At 44.6% G+C, this 18,046-nt stretch overlaps 1 protein-coding gene across 1 annotated transcript in view; it reads right to left on the reverse strand.

The window, feature by feature from the left end:
- Positions 1 to 11,363: 11,363 nt before the first annotated feature.
- Positions 11,364 to 18,046, reverse strand: part of ASIC2 (acid sensing ion channel subunit 2) — a 1,943,108-nt gene continuing 1,936,425 nt past the window's right edge. The window contains exon 10 of the mRNA XM_078645029.1: positions 11,364 to 12,350. Coding sequence (XP_078501155.1) covers positions 12,249 to 12,350 — 102 coding nt within the window. The 3' untranslated portion in view covers positions 11,364 to 12,248. The remainder of the gene's footprint in view (positions 12,351 to 18,046) is intronic.

Here is an 18,046-nt window from a genome sequence, read left to right on the forward strand (position 1 = left end):
CTAAGTTTAGCTTATCGAATGGTGGCAGCAGCGTACTGGGTTTTGTAAATCAGTAGTTGTGACCAGACCTTATTATCTGTGCAATCACAATGGCCTACTGACTCATTCATGTAAAGTCCCAATACTACACACTAACATAGGTCATAATGCTAATATGTCAGTGCATGTTTGTGTGTATCTATGTGTGTATTCAGTCTGGTCCGTACATTGTGTTTATGAGTGAACCAAAGTGATGGAGGCCCATGGGTTCCATGTTGGAAGCCCTGCTCAGTTCATCTGCAGATGCTGGAGGTAGGATGGCTTTCCCAGACAGTGGAAGTATAATGGGGACATTCATGAAGTTGGAGGGAGGAGACCCAGTCACTGAATTGGGGAAAGAAGATGCAGGGCTCCATTTAGAAATTCAATGATGTCCTTTTGTTTCAAGGGACTGCTGATTACTCTTCCTGCATACTCCCTGATCTCTGCCATTTGGTAGATTGTCCGGCTGAAGAGTGGGACTGCAACCTCTAATGTGAAGGGTCTCTCAGGGGATGGAAGCCGTCTTCCTCTTTTCCTGATCACTGCTCAGAGTGCATGTTGATAGCTGAGTTCAGAAAGTCACACTTATTTGTGCCTCTGATTGGGTACTCCAAATGGAGATTAATTTACTTTGAGGAGCATCACTCTACACAAAGGCTGAGCCTAGAAGACAGCCTGGAAGGGGCACATAAAAGAACAAACCCAAACTGGTTCTGAGATTTCAGAGAGAGAATCCACATCCCGTGTTTACTTTATCTGTATGTTAGTGGGAACTGCTGACACACTTGTTCCAGTTCCAAACTCTATTTGATGAAGGACGGGTGTGCTCTGCAGAGTACCCAGAGGACTGTTGTGCAGCCAAACCTGTTGTCTGGCTGACAGGGCTATCTCCCTGTCCTGGAGTGCCTGGAGGTTGGTCCACCTGAGAGGAAGGGGAGTGCCAACACAGCAGAAACAGCTGACCCCACAGGGGAGGATCTGTCTAACCAGAGAGTGACCAGCATGCTTCTCAATTGGAGAGTTGACTCTCTTCCCAGAAGTGGCTGTTCCAAGTGTACTCAAAGAGGATTGTGCCACTGTGACTCTGAAGCACCTGTAAGTGGCAATGGGACAGTGTGCCTAAGCGGACTGCACCGATGTGACCCTGCACAGTGGCATTGTCCTGTAGCATTCCACAAGAAGACTGTCCTATTGTAACATTGAAGCAGCTGAACCTCGGTACGGCTGAAGTGTGCCTGAAGGGATAGAATTGCTGTGAACCTGCAAGTGGCCTTTACTGCAGCACTGTCCTGACGCATGACGAGTGAACTGCCCTGCTGTAACCCTGACAATTTTTGATTAAAGTCAAGCATGCTACTTAGTTTTAATAGTACTCGAGCCTTCGTTTACAACCACATTAGATGCATTTTGCTCATTCTTATGTCCAGCTCAAACTTAGTTGTCCCCTAATACAACGCTACTGCTCCTGCTCTCCTACTCAATACCCCAGCGTCTCTGTTTTCTCATTTCTCCTACCTCTCCTGTCCTCAATAGATGGCTTCTAACTTTTCTACTGCATCAATTGAAATGTTCAATTTCAATTTGTTTATTTTATTAAGCTCTACCCGTTATCATTTGTGGTCATCTAAAGACCTCCTGGTCCCATTACAATATTTGTGATGCTCTTGATTGTGTTATTTCATGTCTCGCTTATACTTCGGTTTCGTCTCAGAGATGGCTTTTCTATGCTTAAACCCCATGGGGCAAATTTACAAGCCCCTCGCGTCACTTTTACGCTGCTGTTGCGGTGGTGTAAAAAATGCGGCAAATTTACTATGTGACTGTTAGACCAGGCATCATTGGCGTTGGTCGCCTTTCCTCTCTCCTCTTCCTATGTTTTATGTTGGCTGGATTTAGATGCTCTGGGCGCTGTGCCACTGCTAATCAGTGCCACAGCGCAAATGCTCACCGTGTAAAGATGACTGTATGAATTAGGATAACCATAATACTTAGATCTTTGTAGCGAGCTCTAATAGCGAGTTACCCTCCATTTCACAGTAACCACTGTGAAACGATCCGTTCTCATAGGCCAGGATGGGCGAGTTGAGGATTACCTTCTATAATCTTATCTGTCCCCAGGAACCTGATAGGAACTTCGAGTTTGATATGTTTATGGTCAGGACCTTGAGATACACCTTTTAGTAAGGACCAATTGCTATACTTGTATAGCAATTTAGTATTTATGTTCTGCTTTTATGGCTCTCTAGCTTGCTTTCAGTGCTCTTGGATGTTATAATAAAATAGATGTAATGTAATGTAAGGGACATTTCTAACGCGCTACTTTCACTCCAAGGAGTATCTTGGCGCTCACACAACTCAGATGGGGGAGTTGGAGGAGGGGAAAAAAAAGATGTCCTGCATTCTACACCACAATTACACCAGAGTCCTACACACAGCGTCGGGCAAAGAGAAAATCCAAGTTTTCAAAGCCTTCCTGAAAGAGGTTTCTTGGGAAAATAGACGTAAAAAGGGAAGAAGCTTATTCCAGGCCCTGGCACCCAATACAAAGAGGGATTTACCACCCTTTGCAGCCAACTTAAAACGGGGAGGAGTGAGTAAATTCTGACTGGCAGACCTCAGACAGCGCGTCGGGTGATATCTTTTGAACCCATTGCATAGGTATTTTGGACCTCGTTGATGGAATGCCCTAAAGGTAATTAGAAGAATTTTAAACAAAATTCTTTTACCTATTGGCAGCCAGTGGAGAATGTTAAGTGCTGCTGAGGCTGAAGATCTACGAGGCCAGCGCAGTACGAGGCGGGCCGCCACATTTTGGACCATTTGTAACCTGTGGAGAACGTTTTTTTTGGCTCCAGCATATAATCCGTTACAATAGTCCAGCCTAGAACTTATTAAGGCCACTGCGACTGTCTTCCTCGCCGATAACGGAAGTAGATCAAAAAACTTCCTCAGTGCTTTTATGATCTGAAAGCACATCCCTGCTACTGCCACAGCTTGGGGTTCAAAAGATAGTTGGTCGTCAAATTTGATGCCCAGATTGCGGGCAGATGTAATTGTGTTGGGAGGAGCTTCTGCCTCCGCTGGCCAGCACATTTTTGGGGAAAACAGATTATGACTCCCGACTGGTAGAATTTCTGTTTTTCCGGCGTTGCACTTTAAATGGTTGTTGGTCATCCATTTAAAAGTTGCTGCCAGACATTCTTTAAGGTCTTCCTCGGCACCTGGCCGCTCCCTATCCAGCACCAGTATGAGTTGAGTGTCGTCAGCGTATGAAATGGAACTGATCTGGAATGACGCGATCAGTTTCACTAGGGGTACCATGTACAGATTAAAAAGTACAGGACTCAGACTTGAGCCCTGAGGGACCCCTGAGCTGACGTCTTTAGCCTCAGACTGATATTGGCCCAGCACTGTGACTTGGCGTCTGTTGCTAAGGAAGTTCCTAAGCCATGCCAAGACCTGTCCTCCTACCCCTGCGGCAGCCAACCGGTCCACTAAGATGTTGTGTTAGACCGTATCGAAGTCTGCCGACAGGTCGAGTAGGATAAGGACAGCCTTCTTTCCTTGATCTATTGCCGCCCGTAAGGTCTCTGCGGTAAAAAGCAGGGCCGTCCCGGTAGAATGTTCTGACCGGAACCCTGACTGATTAGAATGGAGAATGTTGTTCTTCTCCAAAAAGTTAGTCAGTTGACTGTTGACGAACTTTTCAGTCAGTTTAAACAGGACAGGTAGCAAGGAAATAGGGCGCAGATTAGAAAGGGTAGTGGGATCAGCAAGTGCCTTTTTTTGGAGAGGCTTGACAGCTGCAAGCTTCCAATCATCAGGAATGTTAGACGTAGTTAGAGAGGAATTAATAATCCTGTTGATTATAGGATTAACCATCTCTACTAAGATATGCAACGCCGGAGGGGGACGGGGGTCAAAGGGGATCCCGATTTGCTAGCCAAGATTGCCTTGGAGGTTTCTTCAAGAGATACTGGGGCACATTCCTCATAGCAGGGAGAGGTTGTCATCTCCACAATCTGTTCAGCATCCACAGTCGCGGTTACTCCTGATGGAAAGGTCTTCACGATAGCAAGGATCTTATTATCAAAATAGTCGGATATCGCATTACAGAGATCTTGAGATGGAGGAATCTCTTGCGATAGAGCTGATGGATTCATAAAATCCTTGACAATTCTGAAAATTGCTTTTTGTTCCTGGCCTGCCATGGATAGGGCCTGTAGATAGTAGGTTTTTTTTGCGGACTTTATTCCTGCGTGGTACTTCCGTCTCGCTGCCCTATAAATGTCACGGGCGGTGGCATTATAGTTTCGACGCCACCTCCGTTCCAGTACTCTGACCTCCGTAATTGAAACTGTGTTGATTATCCCAATTTATTTTTCTATTTATCTATCTTTGCAGCCCTGTCTGTTATCCTAACTACTTGTCTGTCTATCTTTCAACCTGACTTTCGGTCTACCTGTTTGTCTTTCTGTCTGTAAAACTGTCTATCTACCTGTGTGTCAGTCTACCTGTCTGTCTGTGTACCTATCTAATAATCTATCTACCTATTTATCCGTCTGTTTCTCTATTTTATTCATTTATTTTTAGAGGTTTACAGAGATCTGCACAGTAATAGTAATACAATCAATAACAATGTGTAGGTGTCAACCAGCAAAGGGATGGAATTCTTTACGGAGAGGGGAGTAGAGAAGAAATAACAACAAAGTCTGTAAGTAGCATTAAGTAAGAGCTAAAGACAATGTCAGTAAACAGTATCACAGTAAACTATAAGATAGAGTCAGAATTGAATAATTGAGAACCAAGAGGTCGTCGGTGGAAGTAGTCAAGAGTGTGGCTGAATCTAGGGAATACATTTGTCTATAAGGAGTACTTTCATTTCTTTCTTGAAGGAAATAGATGATGGATTCATTCTGACTTCCAGGGACAAGGATCGGTTGTAAATTTCCTTCTTGTGGAATCTCTGTGATTTCAGGAGACGGGTGTGGAGCTTCTGGAGGACCTAGAGGACCTGGAGCACCTGGAGCCACCAAAAAGTATGAGCTTTTGAGCAAGATATCTGGAGGTTTTAAAGTGGAGGGCTTTATGAGTCATGCATGCAATTATTAGCTGAATTCTTGCTTCGCATGGTTGCCATAAGAGGGGTTTCTTTTTGAGCCGGTGATGAGTCTTGCAGTAGCATTTATTGGAGTCAGTTTGGATCTGGGAAATGTAGAGAGTGTAGCATAGTCCAACCAGGAATCACTAAGTCTTGCACTGCCTGCTTGGAATCATTGGGGGGAGGAAGGGTTTTTGTTTTCTTAGAATGTTCATTTGGTGGTACGCTCCTTTGGTGGTATTACTGACGTGTTTCTCCATGTCGAGGTTCTTGTCGAGAGTTTGACCTAGTGATCTTGCTGAGTCAATGATCTGAAGAATGCAATTGAGGGATGTAAGGTGTTTTAAGCAATCTTCAAGGACAGTTGACTGGCTGGGTGGGGCGATTTGTAGGAATTAATTTTTTGGAGTGTTTAGTACGAGGTGATTAGATGTTAGCCAATTCTGAGTTAACTGTAGAGTTGTGATGAGGGCATTGATGTCTTCAGGTGAGGAGATTTGTGAGGATAGTTGGGTATCATCAGTATGCATATGGTAGTGGATGTTGTATAAACTCAGATTTTCTGTTAGTGGCTCCATGAACAGGTTGAAAAGAGTAGGCAAGTGACTGGAGTGGTCTTCAATAGTGAGTGAATAACCTTAAATCTTTGAGTCCTATTATGGAGGTAGATAGTTGCAGAGTTAGATGTGAACACATTTTCATGGAGCTTTGCCAGGGTAGGAATATTTGAGATAGGTCCGAAGTTGTTTAGATCAGTTTCATCTGCTTTAAGTTTCTTTAGGGTAGGAGAAACCTTACCAAATTTAAGGCAATCTGTGAGTGCCTAGAAGGAGGGAGGCATTAGTAATCTTAGTCCATAATGGGAGTATCAAGGGTATGATTTCCTTGAAGAAATTGGGAGATAGAGGGTCTTTGAAGTGCGTTGAGGGTTTCAGTGAAGTGAGAATCTAGAGGATGTCACTTCCCTCAAATGTTTTAAAGGAGTTCCAGAATGCATTGTTTTTGGGGAACTGCCCAGAGGGATACGAGGAGTCAGGGAGGCAAAAATAATGGATTTAAAAGGGAGAGGTGCTTGTTCCAGGGAGCTCTAAAGGTCCTTTTGCATGCTTTCGACCTTTTGAAGAAAGAAGGTGGAAATTTCTTCACAGTTCAGTAGTGGACTCAAACCAGAGAGCAACGGTAAAGGTGTGCTACTTACATGATAAAGATTGTGATGCAGTGGTTGTCAGTTTAATCTCAGGGGAGGATATACTCCCACTGAATTGAACTGGGCTTTGCAATGATAAGATCTAGGGTTGATCCTTTGTTGTGTTTGGGCTTGTCACAGAACGGAGTTAGATTAAGGCCAGCAAGGTAGTTTTTGAAGCTATTCACTGTAGGATCATTTAGGTCATTCCAGTAGAGGTTGAAGTTTCCCAGAAAGAGGTGAGTGCACTGATGACCATTATTTTGTAAAATGTTTCCATTATCTGTTCTATGAAAACCTGATTGTCTCCTGGAGGGTGATAGATTGTGTGTAGTTTGAAAAGTGGTCTGTTGTTCCAAAAGATATCGAGGCAGAGATATTTGCAAGTGGATAGAGCGGAGGTAAGTGTGTGTTTTACTGACAGGTTGAGGCTGTGAATGCGATGCCACCACCTGTTCTTTAGGGTCCATCCAATCTGACAATGCCATAGTTGGGAGGGATTATTGTGTCCAGTATAGGAGCAGAGAAGTCATTTTGCCAAGTATCAGTTATAATAGGAAGGTCAAGATCATGTGTTTGGATCAGGTCTGTAATATCACCAGCATTTCTAGAAGCTGATCTGACGTTGATTAGCATGCGTTTAAGTGAGATTTGAGGTGTGTTAGATCAGTCTGTGTGAAGGTAACTCGCCTGAGGTTGTGTTTGTTGACCACTCTAGAGTTGAGCATGGGAGCTCAATGGGGGTTTGCTGGGATGGTATGGATTCTTCCATGGTTAGAAATATGGTCTTGTTGAGCAGAGTTACATGATAAGAAGAAGGATTGGATGTCGTTGTCATGTAGATGGTCGTTTTGTCTAATCAGTTATGTGGATGTGTTGGGATAGGGTCTAGTTCTCCACTTCCAGTGCCTAGGTGGAGTGGTGAGAAGGGTAGTGAAGGAGGGGAGGTCAGTTAGAGATAAGGCAGGGCGATAGTAGGGTTGGTCATTAGTGAGAGTATTCAATCTGAGATTCCCATTGGACATAAGAAAGTTATTCATCTTTGTCGTGAAGTGACTGAGTCTGTTTAGTTCAACTTTGAAATCATGCAGGTTTTTGGTAGGCTCATCCAGGCTGGATTCTAGTCTGAGATGGGGCAAGATGTAGCGTCTTGATGCAGTAGGCAAGGGGTATATGTTGATGGCATTAGGGTGCTAATATAGTGGGAGAGATGCCATTTGGGAGGGTGGACTGGATGTAGGAGGGAGACCGACATTAGGAGGGAGGGATGGGAGAGATGGGGTGAAAATGGTAGTGTATTAGGTGTTAATGGAGGATCAGTCAATGGGGAAGACAGTGTTTGAGGAGGATTGGGTGTTGAAGGTAAAATCGAGGTAGCTTGGTAGTGTAACTCTGCAGCACAGATTCTGGGTGTGGGATGATATTGAAAACTGGGGTGGAGGGCGATCGATTCTGACCTGCCAGGTGAAGGAGGTGAGTTAGAGAAGTCTTCAGTGCTGAGAAGTCCTGTAGCGGTGGAGGAATTGGAATTAGAAGCAAATTCAAGATGGCAGGGAAGAATTTCTTAAATAGTTTAAGGTGGTAATCGGAGGACTGACTGAGGATGAAATCATTTGTGTAGATGGTAATGGTGGTTTCTGGTCTGCAAGCTGCTGAGGGAGCTACTGATAGTTTGAGGCTGTGTGGGGTTTCCTGCTTGTAGAGATTAACAGAAGTGGTAGTAATGCTTTCCTCTAATGTGCTTGTCTGTCTGTAAAAAGAATGAGGTCACTTATATTAGCTATTTTGTTCGTGCAGAAGTAGGAGTCAGAGACCAGGGTTTCTGGATGCACTTGGAGGTGTTTTAGGGTCTTGGATGCTATTTTAGTTAGATACTGGGTGCAGCCACGGCCGGTTCTAGGTGTAATTGCAGGGTGGTGACGCGGAGAGGGGGGGGCAGGGTGGGGGGTAGTAATGTATGGATTACGGACTTTAACAGGTAAGTAAACATATAAATAAATAAAACGAATTTCGTTGGGCGCACTGCATCGCATTTGGTGATGTAGTGCACACAACGAAATTCCTTTTTATTTATTTTATTACGTCGTTGCCAGGCCCATCATGTAGGTTTTGAACAGGGTGGAGCTAAGGGATGAACCATGCGAGACGCCGCAGATGATGCTTGGGTTCCGTTGTTAAGGGAGATAGGCCGATTCTCTGGGTTTATCCTGTGAGAAAGGAAGCAAGTCATCTTGGGGCATCTCCTTGGATCCAGATGTGGCAGAGTCTCTTGAGGGTGTGGTGGGATACAATGTTCAACGCTGCTGAGAGGTTGAGGAGTATAAGGGTAGCTGTGCCTCTTCAGTTGATCAGGGTCCTGATGTCATCAGTGGCACAAATCAGGGCATTCTCAATGCTGTTGTTGATGACGAAGTCAGTCTGGGAAGTATCCAGCAAGTTGCTTTTTTCCAGGTGTTCGATGAGCTGTCAGTTGATGGCCTCCTCAAGGACTATGACAAGGAAAGGGAGCAGAGAGATGGTGCCATAGTTCGTGAGTTTGCTGGGGACCGAAATTCAATTGTGGTTAGGGGTGCGGTACAAGAAATGAAAAGGCAAAGTAAATAAACAGATATGACTAAACTTAATCTGACTACCTTACAGGAGAAAATTGCAGGCAGTGGCACCATACAGGAAATGCAGAGTCAAAGTAAATAAGCAAATAAAGCTTAACTCGGGCTGCCTGACTTACGTGAGCTTAAGCATAATTCAAGGCCATGGCCGGACTGTGTGCTGCTGTGCTGGGGGCTAATTTCGTTGATGGGACCTGCGTGTGCAAAACGAAATTCGTTTTGCTGTTTTAATTTCAAATCGCACGCAGGTCCCCATCAACGAAATAAGCCCCCACAACAGAGAAATTAGCCCCTAGCTCGGCAGCACACACAACTGCCCGGTAGCCAGTCCGGCCCTGATTACAGGCAGCACGAGCACAAAAGAATTCCGGGCAGCAGAACAGTGAGGCAGACTCCAGGAGACCTGATGATGGCAGCGCTGGCGGAGCAAAACGGAAACCTTTTGCCAAGACCTTTTGATTTTACTAAAACTATATGTATATCATGATTAGTTAAAGGTAGTTTCAGCCAAATTCCATATATCAGTCTATTGTTGCATTATTCGTTCAAATTTTTTCTTCCACATTCCAGTATACATCATGGGGCAATGGGTCAGCCCCCTGCAGCCATTAGCTGACTAGTTTCACAAAAAACACATCCACACACAAAGTAGTTCTCTTCAGTGCCGGGGATTACTATGGTAACATGTGCATTTTGTAATCTAAAAATAAATTTTCTTTAGCCGTTTTTTTCTCGGCTTATGGCCCGGGGGCCCAGCAGTTTCCCCAACAGTAAAGTTGGTGAAATATGACAAGACAAAAAAAAAAACAATTGCCAAACCCAAAAGGTGGGAGGCCTGCACCAGACATATTAGCTTTGACAAAGCTTGCTGTTTTTAGATGAACCGAACTGTTTTAACGTTCCTAAGTCATTTTATTAAAATAACTGTATTTTTTTCATGATACTCAAAGCAAACAGAATAACGCATTCTCGTCATAAGAAACAGCCAAAAGCGATTCAACAGACCTTAATTCTGAGGCGGGAGCATGCCAGCTCGCACGCTCAGAAAAATATTATTTCAAATTCATCGGACAAACAGTAGAAATTCGCATCCTGCCCACGTGTGCATCTTTATCACTCTACAAGATACAAAATGTATTCGAGGGTTCAGCAATTTGTTGGTTGCTCAATGAAATCGAACTCTGTTTAATTCAGCAGCAGGTTCTTTCCAGTACCACAAAACTGCATTAATAAGTATTTCATTGATGCAGAGTTTCTATTAAAGTATGGCAATACAATGTAATAACGTTAAATGTCCCCTTTTTTCATACACAAATACGTAAAATGGCCCGCCACACAATGCACAATTTAATATTTAATAAAGCCACCGAGAAAGAGGACAGAGAACACATTTTAATGCCCAAAATATGTTTTCATGGGTACAGGTAATGCAACAAAAAAAGGACAATGGAAGAGCATTGTTTGAGATAGATTGAGGGCCTCATTTATGGGTTTTTTGCTGTAGGGCTGCACTGCCCTATGGCAAAAGAAAAGGGCAGGAATGTGCTGTATGTGGCACATTCCTGACCTTTCCCCTGCGCCAGAGCACAATGGCCTGCCACGCACCAACGCAGGAACCTTTGCAACATGGTGCAAGGGTGCCTGCGTTGTGGGGATGATAATTTTTGTGCAGGAAGGGAAACCTTCCTGCACAAAAACAATCACAAGATGCTTTTTCCTCTTTCAATGTGTGCTGCAGAATGCAGCACATAAACAAAAAAGGAAAATGGCGGAGAAATAAAGATATTTCTCCTCTGGGGAGGCGAATGTCTTGTAAATCTGGGGCAGTGTCAAAAAGACATGGATGTTGCTGGGAACGCCCCCAACAACACCCATGGAAGGCCCCTTTCATGCAGTTTTCCGTATGAAAGGGGCGCATATTCATAAGGCCATGAAAAGCCACTTAACACTTAACGTGGCTTTATGTGGCCTTATAAATATGCCAGTGGCACATTGTGCCACCCGAACATCAAAAAAGTGACGTTCCACCGGTGCAATGGAGTCTCATAAATGAGGTCCTGAGAGTTTAGGAACTTTTTTTTTTGAAAATGTAAACATTCACCGTTATTTCTTCTTTTTTGTGACTTTGATTATTGATTTGAGGCTTTGATATGTCCTTGCCTGGAAGAAATGGTGCGCAAAAGCAAATGAGTCGTCCAGTTGACAATTAGAAAGAGCCTCTTTTATGTGTATGATCTGTACGTCGCCTTTAAGAAGTCCACGAGTTTACGGAAGAGAATACACCTTGATGGAAAAATGATGTTACGTAATTTGATAGCATACTTTTATTCTTGTTCTGCTGAATCCTGTCAGCTCACAACAGGTAACGTCATTAGTTATCCATGGAAAATATCTCAGGAAACAGAACGGAACCGGTCTTATCTCCCCATCCCTTTTCACTTTATGACCCGTAGCACCAGAGTGAATGGCGGTGCCAACCAGTGTGACCAGAAGAGACATGCAAACACAAAGACAAGAGGCATTCCACTTTCACAAGACCAGCTTTAATACCAGTTATGATCATGGTTAGAAGCGCATGAGAAAATGACTAGAAAAATAATAAAAAAAATACCAAACCAGAAGAACAGATGATACAAGCAGCATTACAAATACAATAGTACAACAAGTAGACGCAGATTAATCGTATGGTCATTAGTTAGTCATAAAGTTGGTCACATGCCAAGTGATGGACCTATTGATCCCTTGGATCCAAATGGAATGACCAACAAAGACCAGAATCCCATTGGGCGCTAGCTTTTGTGCGAGCCAATCCTGCACCCTGGGAAACACACACCCGCCCACACACCGCACACACAAACAGAATTTAATAAAGCTCAACATTTTTTTTTACATTTGATATTGTTTCCAGTCTATGTTAATAAAGGTGATTTCTTTTACGTCAACCTATGAGCTGTAGCCTGCCATCCCGCTTTGAAAGTGAATTATCAGAACCTGTAAAGAGGAACTTAGAAAGACATATGTGAATACCATATTGCCATAAAAAGTATTTTGGCATGCAAGTGCTCTGTACATTTGGCAGTACATGAAATGTTTCTTGTTTCTTCGCTTTCATAGTCTAGAAATGTGACTTTCTTCTGTGGATGAGGAAAATGACCCCCACAGGACACTATGATGTGATCAAATCAAGAGCGTCTTTTGCACACTTGCCGCAGATTTCCTGTTCTTTATGCATAGCAATTAGCTGAGTTCTGCTGCTGCAGTCCTGAGCCTGATGAACAGGTGCTCCTGTGGGGCTGCAAGGTCTTGGCACTAAGAAGCCACTCCAAAGAGGTCAGCAGGCAATTTCCTCCAGTGTCCCCAGTGCAGTCTGTAGTGGCACATTCACAGTGTGGCTAATGGTTTCAGAATGGTTTGGTATGGTTTCGCAGGTACTCTGGGGAGAGAAAGAGAACATCAGTGTTAACTCTGCGGATTCACAGGCAGGCTGGGAATTGGGTTTTAAATATATCTTTGCAAGGATCCACATTCAAGTAATAATTCATGCAGAATCTTTTGTTTTGTGGGAAAGTCCCATTTAATAGACTTCATTGTGCCTCACTTAGACAAAAAAAATGCAAACATTGTCATTCGGACAACTGGTACACATCAAGCAACTGGACAAAGAGCTTTGTGGAGACTTTTGTGAAAATAATGCTTCTATACTAGTGTGGTTGTGGGCCGTTAAATTAGCGAGCATCTGGGGGCATATTATCAAGGACAGGCGATACATTATCGCCGCTTTTATCGGCAGGAAACTGCCGATAAAGCGGCGATAATGGCCTTGATAATATGCTCTATGAATTCCAATCGAAGCCCATGTTAGATGAGAACATCGATTGGAATTCATAGAGCATATTATCAAGGCCATTATCGCCGCTTTATCGGCAGTTTCCTGCCGATAAAAGCGGCGATAATGTATCGCCTGTCCTTGATAATATGCCCCCAGATGCACGCTTTTATCGGCAGGAAACTGCCGATAAAGCGGCTATAATGGCCTTGATAATATGCTCTATGAATTCCAATCGAAGCCCATGTTAGATGTGAACACATCTAACATGGGCTTCGATTGGAATTCATAGAGCATATTATCAAGGCCATTATCGCCGCTTTATCGGCAGTTTCCTGCCGATAAAAGCGGCGATAATGTATCGCCTGTCCTTGATAATATGCCCCTTAGTTTAGTCAGTGGAGTTGCTTAGGAAGAGGTCTTATTGGATATTGTAAGAAATATTTTCGCAACTGAACTAAAAATATCGTGAGGTTAATGCGCTTGACCTAGGACCTGGTGCCTAGCATTATTATTTTTTAAACATGTCAAACCCTAGAGAACATTCTTTGTCATGTCTTAACCCTTTTTAACTTGGTGTGTTGTTTAATAGTCGACAGTCTGTATAGCACGTTTCAAGTGCAAGCTTATTTAGAGTATAAATATGTAAAGGCCTATAGAGGGTTTATGTCTAAGCAGATGCATATGATTCACATGAAAAGCTGAATCAGAGAAAATGTGTACTAACCACCACATTTTCTAGCAAGCTATCCGACAGCCTATATGCCAAGAAATGAGCTCTAGATCAAATCACATAGTCATTGTGTCCTAGTGTGATGTAACTGGTGCTCTCCAATCTCTAAGCCTCGGGTTCGCGCTACATGAAACTGCAAACAAATAAAAAAAATAGAGCGATATAATGGTCGAAATTCTGCCTGATCAATTATGGAACAGGTCTAAAGCTCAGCACTGTAACTATTTTTATTGAAAGTCAAATCATCTATATTATTATTACTAATCTGAGGGCTGGACCAGGAGAATCGTGTTATTGCTCAGTAAGCTCAATAAATGTTACACTGGCCAATGCCCATGTTATGTGTTACTGGCGCAGAATATGGACAACTGAGGAACTACACCATTATGCCCGGGGTCTCAAGGAAATTATTGAAAAGGATCACTTTCATAAAATTAGCTGGCTGACGGCAATTAAATCCCTGTTAGTGAGAATGGGCATGAGCCAACAAATGCAGTATTCCCATCCAAGAAAGACATGAAGACCATATACTGGAAGATGGTTATTTCAACAACATGTGCAAAAGGCCTCTCATCTCACCTTACAGGGCGATTCCTTGAATTTAAGGCTTACCCAGAATAGGAACTGTACTGGGACACCATAGAGAAACCGTTTGACCGTAAGCTCTATTTTCAACTTAGGGTAGGAACCCTCCCCACAAGGTCATTTACAGGAAGCTGGGCGGGGGTCACTGATGACAAGTGCCCCAAATGTAGGGACAAACTAGAATCTATAAGCCACCTCTTGTTTTTTTGTCCCTTGTATGCTGCACCACGGGAAAAATGGGTGAAACCAGTATGTCAACTAATTGGTACCCGCAGACACGAAGAGGCACTAAGAATATTATGTACAGACCCCAGTCTCCCAATTGCTATAGCCATGGCAACATTTTTAAAATGGGCGTGGGTAATTTGAACGAAAATAATTTGACAATAATTTGGGAAGATCGAAAGAATGGGAGGGCTGTCCTTATTAGCGCCTTGAGACCCTTCCGGGTGAGTAGCGCGCTATACAAATGCCATGATTGATTGATTGATTGATTATGATTAATTGAGCCAGGAGCAGTGACAACTAGTTTATATATACTGTAATTTATATCACTTTAAAAAAAAAAGAAAATTGATTTTACCGGGTCCTCTTATTTTAATCATATATTCGACATTAGTCCTGTGGAGTTTAATTTTTTCTTAAATATTTATAAAATTGTATTTTGTACAAGATTTTATTGTGTGATAAATGCATGTTTTTATGTGATACTTTTATGACTTAATTGTCGAATAAAGTTTATGATGATGTTATGTGTTATGTTACTTTTTTATAAAGCGCCTGGTTACTCCCAACGGATATTCCTTGCCTTCTGCTTAGACATGAACACATATAGACCAAGAGAGTACTGTGCTAGTAGATTGTAGATTGCCTGAAAAACAATGTCTTCAGATCTTTCCAAAACTTACTCTCAGAAGGCTGCATCCTTATGTCTAAGGGAAGAAGATTCCACTTTTTCGCTACCAAAAAACAGAAGGATCTGCCCCCTAAGCGAGCTCTGTAGACTTTAGGGATCCTCGCCATAGAGCTGCCTGATGATCTAAGATTCCTCGTTGGCTGATAATGTTTAACCAGAGGGAATAAAAATATATGGCAAAAGCAGAGTACTTTAAAAGCCACTCTGTCTTAAACTGGAAGCCAGGGTAACTACGCTAGGGTATCGCCCAGTGAAGCTCGCCATGGAATTTTTTGCAACATTCGGGCAGTAGAGTTCTGTACCCTCTGCAGCATTTTGTGTTTGCCTTAGGAGGCTCCAAGATACAGCACAGTACAATAATCTAGGCGCAATGCTATCAGCGTCTGTATACGTTCTCTTAGCTGCTACCGGCAGTAAGTAAGATTTTTCACAACAGCCACCAGTGTGGAGATTTGATGATCAAAGCTCAGGGCTGTATCGAACCATGGTGCAAGAAGTGCGAATGGGGGATTTGTGAGGCACAGAGGCCTCTAAAGGTCAATGAGTGCACATCTTAATCTGGGAAACATGCTTATAACTCAATGAAAAGAGGTGGAGTCTACAATCCTAAAACCACAGTAAAGGTGATTTTCACATCTGTGGTTAGAGAGGTCAATAGTCAGTGCCGCTTGAGCCCTTATAATAGAGAAACAACATATCATTTCAGCTACTATAGGAGAGTGCTGATCTCCCCTGTGTTTTCAAAGGACAGGTAATGCCTTATTACTTACAGGTAATCTTTATTACTCAAGGTCCTATTGGCCTCGTCCCATTCCATACTAATGGGGATGACCATCTCTTTGACAGAAAAAAAAACAGAAGGATGCTTGGACCTCTAACCCCCCCTCCCACAGGAAGTACTTAAACAGGACTTATCCAGCATTCTGACTGTACTACCAAGCCGCCAACAGGAAGGCCAGACGTCCGGGAGGGAGGGATGGGCTTAAGGAATATAAAGAGGACAAAGGGACCAGGAGTAATCAACATTTTTGGTAAGTAATAGGGCATTACCCCCGGGTCCCCCCAGTCCTCGTCCCGTTCTATACTAATGGAGCATCTCAAAGCCAGCAACCCGGCCATCTGAACCCCCAAGACCACCCAGGACCCCACACCGAAAAGCAGCATCTCAAGCGAAGCAAACGAGAGAACCACAGGAAAAACACAGGCAGGAGCAGAAAACCCGCAACGACCCCCATTCAAACGACAGGGCCAAACCCCCCAAAACACGCAGGAGACAACCAAGAAAAACAAAAAAGCAGCCAATCCACGAAGCTGGCACCCAGAGGGCAACAAACCCACACCGTGAACATCCCTGACCCAACTATACATGAGGAGCACCTGACAAGGAAACACCAGAGACCCCCCCATCAGAAGGACTGGTCTGGCCAGCGCTATAGAAAACTCAAAAAATAAATAAATAAATGAATAAGGCGCACCAGAACAGCGGAAGCATCACACAGGGCACAAAAAGCCCAGCAGGGCATCCACCCTGCGAGAAAGCCTCCAATCCCAGGAACAACATGCAGCTCCATAGACTGAGCAGCAGAACCGACAGAGAGTGACCGCCGGGAGACAACAGAAAAATCGCCCAACACTGCTGAAAGGACCAAACAACAAACCCCACCAAAGAGCTGAGGAGAAGCAAGGCAAGACCCAACTGACCCAGCCCAAATCAGGAGACAAGAGGCTACACAGCCAACCACAGGACCAACCCCAACACTCCCGAGTAGGCACACAACAGACCAGCCCAGACCAAAGAGGACAGGGCCAGCCAACAGAGCCAAGGCACCGACCCAGAGGACCAACCAAGGGCAGGCCCACACAGACCAAACCACGAAGCGGGAGAGCATCGACCAAGAGCAAGCCCCCCAACCTGACAGACCAGGCCACCAGACAGCCCAGAGGATACCACCACTGAAAACCCCCAGAGGAGGACCAAGCCCCAGGTCTGGAACGTCCAGCACCAACCACCAGTGCTGATACCGGACAGCAGCCTAAACCACCCAAACTGGGAGAAGGAGCCGGGGCACAGGGACAGGCCAACAGGCCAGGAGCGAGACAACCACCCAGAATGCAGGGGACACGGGATAAAAATCTGGTACCCCGCTAACAGAGGCATGGCGGTGGCCAGAAGGAAGCAGGACCAATGAGCACCAGAACCCCAGCTGCCCTAAGACTTGCTAGAAGGACCAGGCAGAGAAACACAGATCCCACCAGGACAGACAATAGCAGGTGAAGAACCAGAGATCAGAACCCCAGAAAGAACAGGCCCCACACCAAACACAAGGCCAATTACAGGAGCCCACCCAAGGAAAAGCAAGGGCAGACACCAGCCGACACCAAACCAGACCAAGGCACAACACCAAGATTGGGGAGAGGCAAAACCCCCAAGGCCACCAAGACCATGATAACCCAAATACCAAACATTACCAACAGGTAAGACCCCACCCTAAACAATACACACCAAGGGTGACACCCACAGCAATAAACCCAGAGGGCCGACCGCAAGTGAAAAGGACATGACCAAAGAAGACCAAGCCACCAGCCACCGAAGAGGAACCCAGGAACCTGGAGGGGAGGAAACCGCCAACCGAACCACCAGCTGACGAACCAGTCCGGAGAAGAAAAGGACGACACCAAGGAACAACCCCAAGTGAGCCACAAGTCCATCTACCGAAGGGCCACAAGAACAGGCAAGACAAACAAGGCAGCCTACAGCCCACCACCGCTGATGGCCCCACAGGCACAAGGTGCCAGCAGACTGAACAACAGACATACCAGCAAGACTCAAGGACACCAACATGGCTCCTCCACCAGCCCGGAAGGAGTGGCACCCCCACACACTGAGGGCAGAGATAAAGGCGCAGGAACCAGCGATAACCAGGCCACACAGGGAACACAAAGTGGCAGGAATACACTGTGGAAACCAAGTAGCCCAAACCGGCATGCCAACGCCATGCCCCAGCCCACTCTAGGGAAGGGCATGTGCAGAGGAAAGGGCAAGGAGGCAAGCCCGCCCCCAGCCACACC

This window comes from Lissotriton helveticus, chromosome 5_1, assembly GCF_964261635.1.
Source record: "Lissotriton helveticus chromosome 5_1, aLisHel1.1, whole genome shotgun sequence".
NCBI lineage: Eukaryota > Metazoa > Chordata > Amphibia > Caudata > Salamandridae > Lissotriton > Lissotriton helveticus.